General features: G+C 33.1%; 1 protein-coding gene across 1 annotated transcript; it reads left to right on the plus strand.

Annotated features, from left to right (window-relative positions):
* Positions 1–3,405: 3,405 nt before the first annotated feature.
* On the plus strand, positions 3,406–4,481 carry LOC121755337 (deoxyuridine 5'-triphosphate nucleotidohydrolase-like). The gene is made up of 3 exons (XM_042150658.1): positions 3,406–3,744; positions 3,836–3,927; positions 4,013–4,481. The coding sequence occupies exons 1-3, from the start codon at positions 3,416–3,418 to the stop codon at positions 4,255–4,257; spliced, it is 666 nt and encodes a 221-aa protein (XP_042006592.1). The 5' UTR covers positions 3,406–3,415; the 3' UTR covers positions 4,258–4,481.
* The last annotated feature ends 973 nt before the right edge of the window (positions 4,482–5,454 follow it).

The raw sequence follows: 5,454 nt of genomic DNA on the forward strand, positions 1-5,454 counted from the left end.
GATTGATAATTTTGTGTTTTGGCTTTTGCAACTTGTATCAGAGACTATATTTTATAGGTGGTTTGTATTAGTTTTAATAAGGGATTGATTCCTAATCAAACTCCAACATGGAAAATAGTTGAGTTTATTTTAGGAAATTTAACTTCCGAAGAGATTGTAATTATGAAAACTTCTCAGTATAATTATGGAATCTGCAAATATGTACTCTTTTTTCCTTATATGAGCTTATAATTCAACTAATTAAACTTCTAGAATGAATTTTTATTATAATTATTATTGAAAACGCGGTGGAGTTTCCTTATCTCATGTGCATATTATTCTAAATGTTAGCATACTTTTATAAATTTTAAATAATTGTACTCAATATTTAATTTAATGTAATTATCAATCATTTCAGTCATAATCGATAATCTTTTGGCTTCACTTCATTTAGGAAATTTACTTCTCGAAGATGTAATTATGAGAACTACGGAATCTGAAAATATATACACGTACATACATACTCCCTCCGTCCATGAAAAGGAGTCCGGTTCACTTTTACCTTAAATGGTAATAGAGTCTCACATTCTACTGACTCATTTAATTTACATTTCATTTAAAACTAACATATACAAGTGAGACTCATATTTCACATTTCATTAGAATTAATATATATAAGTGAGACTCATATTCCACTAACTCTTTTCCACCTAATTTTTTTAATGTTTCTTAAAATTCGTGCTACCAATAAATGAGACTCCTAATGACGAAAGGAGGGCGGAATGAGAGAGTATTTTATTTGCTTATTACTCCTACTTATTAGTGATCTTAGACGGTGTAGACGGCAATTCATTCAGAACACATTATTCAAGTATGAAATATTTCTATAATGATATGTTATTATATTGTTACATTGTTAATTATTATCATTGTTTTTTTTCGTTATAAAAGTAGACAAAAGTCTATAATTAGTTTTCCACAATTTTGGTTTTATATACTACTTCCTCTTCCTCCGTCTCATGTTACTCGCGCTTTTCATTTTAGGCCATAAATTTTAGATTGATTTTTAGTGTAATTAAATTAGAATTTTAAGTGTAATGAGACATCATTTAATAAATGAGCTCTTAACTTAATCTAACATATTAATTAAATTCATTAATTCTAACTTATAGTGTGTAAGTAGTTTGTGACGAGTCGAAATGAAATAGTGCAAGTAACATGGGACGGAGAGAGTTTAATGTATTGAGTAATTTATAGTTCCATAAAAAATTGAAAGTCAATTACATTTTGATCAGATTAGTATGACAATTTAGGATACACTATTGGCAATTTAAATATTTAACATGAACCATTAGCTGATCAAAGTTTGATATCGTATAATCTGAGAAATGATATATTATATGCCTTATGTGAGTACTATTTTTATTGATGCACGTTTAACGTTGTTCGTTTTGATTTATGTATTTAGTTTGATTCTAATACACTTTTTAATGTCATTAAAAATTCATAAAAATCAAAGCTTGATTTGTTATTTTATTAATTTATTTGAAATTATAGAAAAAATGAGCAAATTGACCTTTGACTTTTATGAATTTTGTGAGATTAAAATTTTTGATAAAATTAAAAAATCTATTGGAATCAAACTAAATATATAAATTGAAACGAATAACTCTAAACTTGTACTCCCTTCATCCCTAAAGAGTATGAACTATTTCCTTTTTCGTCCGTCCCCAAAGAGTATGAAATTTTAATTTTGGAAACTCTCTTCTCTCTAATGAGGTGAGACTCATTCTCCACTAACAATACTTAAAAAACTTTCTCTATCTATCTCTTTTACTTCACCAATAATGCATTAAAACTCATGCCGAACTCAAAGTTCATACTCTTTAAGAACGAAGAAAGTACTATCAAATGAGAGGGGTGCTTACGTAAAGAGCTTATATATATATAATATTTAGCGGATATTCCCATGTAGTGACGGAACCAGGAAATTAAATAAGCCAGAGATGAAATTTTTTAAATAATAATAATATTAAAATATTTAACTTTACATGTAATGTTTGTACAGCTTTTACGACACACTAGATGACATTCCTCCGTCCGCGAATAGAAGTCTCATTTCTTTCGGCACAGGTTTTAAGAAATGTTAAGAAAAGTGGGTGGAAGAAAGTTAGTGGAATATGAGTCTCGTTTTTATATATTAGTAGTTTTAAATGAAATGTGAGAGGATTGAGTTAGTGGAATGTATGTCTCTTTTCCATTTATAGTAATAATGAACCGGGACTCCTATTTGCGGACGGACCAAAATGAAAAAAATGGGACTCCTATTCGCGGATGAGTAACTGTTTTCGACAAATCGCTATGTCTTGAAATCGCCTAAGAATAGTCTCATTCTAATTTTTTTAAAAAATTATTCCTCAATGTATACAACTAATATATTATTAGTTCATTTATCTCCCATTCTATTTTAGAAATATATCTTAAATAAGTTTCACATACTAATAAATTTATTAACAACTATTTGCATAACACTTGCAAATAATTTTATACTACTAATACTAATTCTACCAAAACACCTAGTGATCTATTTTACAAAGATATCATAAATAAGTTTCACTTACTAATAAATTTATTAACTACTACTTGCATAACAATTGCAAATAATTTTATACTACTAATTCTAATTCTACCAAACCACCAAGTGATCTGAATCCAAGTACCAAGTAAATTAGGAGGTTTGGGGACAAACAAAATTTATAAAAAACATGAGAAGTATTGCACACTGCACTTAAGATTATTTTATTTGATAAAATTATATACATTTACATATCAAATTTTAATCTGAATCGGCTAATTATGTCAAGGGCATCATTAGTTTATTATATCCAAAAATTAAAAGCAGCCAAACAATTATATAAATGGCCCAAAACTTATAAGCCCAAGTCTCATTTTCTTTAACAATTTTTCAATTTCGCAGAATTAGCGGCGGCAGCGGATTCCGTGGAGTCTGGACGGTTGAAGTGCAGGGCTTAATCTGGGGCGGAGATCGGTCGGAGAACGGAGGAATAAGGCGGGGTCGGGGTTCGGTGCCGATCAAGCCCCCGCTGGAGCGGGGGCTTGTCCCTACGTAGTTCCGTCGCTGTTCCCATGTATTATCTATTTACTTAATAATGCTGAAACTGTACAGGTCATCCATTATAAAGTAAACTCAATCAGAAATATAAATATATAACGTAAATATCTTTTGTAATATCTATAATATCTGTAATATTTTCTTATCTATCAAAAATCTCTTTAACTATCAAACCCCTTATTAAATTTACTCTTACAAATTTAATACTACTATACTACTCCACTAAGTTATTTGCCGTTAAATTCTAGAAAAAAAACCGCAATGAATATATCTTTCATTTGCCCACAAAAATAGGGTTGAGAAATGGCGGGAATCCGCAAACTCCCAACACTTGTTCATCTTTTTAAGCCCCACGCCGCTTTCACTACTAATTTCATCTGCACACTCCTCACATTTCAAAACCGCAAATTCTCTTCAAATTCGCTCAAAATGGCTCAGGCGGCGTTGAATTCGAACCAAACCCCTGAAATCCAAGAGCCTTCGGCCAAGATTCAGAAGACCCACGACCACAACGGTGTTTCCGAAGCCAAGCCCACTGCAATCGCGCCGTTTCTGCGAGTGAAAAGGCTCTCGGAGAAAGCCGTGTTGCCGTCTAGGGGTTCCCCTCTTTCGGCAGGCTACGATCTCTCTAGGTATGCCTTTTTTTCTCCGTGAACCAGCATCCTCTCTCTTTTTCCCTCCCCTGTTTCGACAAATTTATAAGTACTTATGTGAATTCAATAGCGCCGCGGAGACGAAGGTTCCAGCAAGAGGAAAAGCTCTGGTGCCAACGGATCTCAGCGTCGCTGTTCCTGAGGGAACATATGCTCGAATCGGTAATTTTACTCCTTAATTGTAAATGTTTTTGCTTCTCTTCGATGAATAATTGCACAACTGTGAGGAGGTTTCTGTTAACTGCAGCGCCGCGGTCTGGGCTGGCGTGGAAGCACTCGATCGATGTTGGGGCGGGGGTTGTGGACGCTGACTACCGGGGGCCGGTTGGGGTGATCCTTTTCAACCATTCCGAAGTGGATTTCGAAGTGAAGGTTGGAGATAGAATCGCGCAGTTGATCATCGAGCAGATTGTGACGCCGGAAGTGGCTGAGGTTGATGATCTTGATGCCACGGCTCGCGGCTCTGGTGGGTTTGGATCTACCGGCGTCTAGGGGTTAATGTTTCGCGTATTTGCTAAGTTAGATGATGTATTGTGTTGAAGGATGGCAAAGCTGAAATGTTGATTTTGGGTTTTCTGACTTGGTTCAGTCATTTTGTTGAACATGTGGTGTATGCGTTTTGTGCTTGCCTTCGTATTTTTAAACTTGGAAATTATGATGCAACGTTTCTGGATTGGTTAATATGTGGAAGAAGCAAATTGTGTTCACATTCCTTATATTTTATCTCTGTTGTGATTCAGAGGAATTACTGTGAATAACTCTGTAAGCGACGAACTTAATAGTTAAAACAATGCAAATTGTTTGTTGCTTACTTCCAAACCTTACTTCCTCCTTGGTTTTTTTCATCTTCTTCTTTATTGTCGCCAAATTAAATAAAAGTACTATAATTTATTAACAATTGTTTATTTTTGACATATACTAGATAAGATTAAAGCAACAACTTACTTATTAACATGATACTACTCCTAATCACTTTTGGGTTAGGATCATGTTTTGGAACGTTATATTTTAATTTAATTCCAGAGTTGGGGGTCTGTCTAAATCCCTGTCCACTGGGTGCAATCTTTATGTGAGTTATCAATTATTTGGGCAACATTTTGATTACTTACATTGCATCTCCTTGGTGGAATTTTTTTCATGTACTTCCGTCCCCCATTAATAGGCACCCCTACCTTTTACTACTTTTGGTAGGTAATGTACCCCACATTCCACTCACATTTTATTATAAAACTAGTGGCATGCACGACCCAATTGATTATGGAAAACAATACCATTATATGCCGTTATGAGCTCGTAAATATATATAATAACAATTTACCATACCAATAAAATTTCAGATAATTGTTTCAAAACTAAAAATTACACACATCAATATATAAGAACATTCTTCAATCTCTACTATAAAATATTCACCTACAAACACATGTTGAATAAAATAAAATGGACTGTGGATCACACCGATCTATTTTATTTCTTTTACACTAATTTTCAAAATAATATTATAAAATAAAAAAAAAATATGGTCATACAAAATCTGAATTCATACATGTACAATATCAACAAATATATAAAATAATTAATAAATATACAATTGAGCCGGCTCTCCTTCCATATTTGATGATACAAACTTGGCATGTCTTTGGCAATCAGTTGAGATACCGCGTTATTTAGTGTGGAAGATGATGGAGC

This window comes from Salvia splendens, chromosome 11 (genome assembly GCF_004379255.2).
Source record: "Salvia splendens isolate huo1 chromosome 11, SspV2, whole genome shotgun sequence".
NCBI classification, from domain to species: Eukaryota; Viridiplantae; Streptophyta; class Magnoliopsida; order Lamiales; family Lamiaceae; genus Salvia; species Salvia splendens.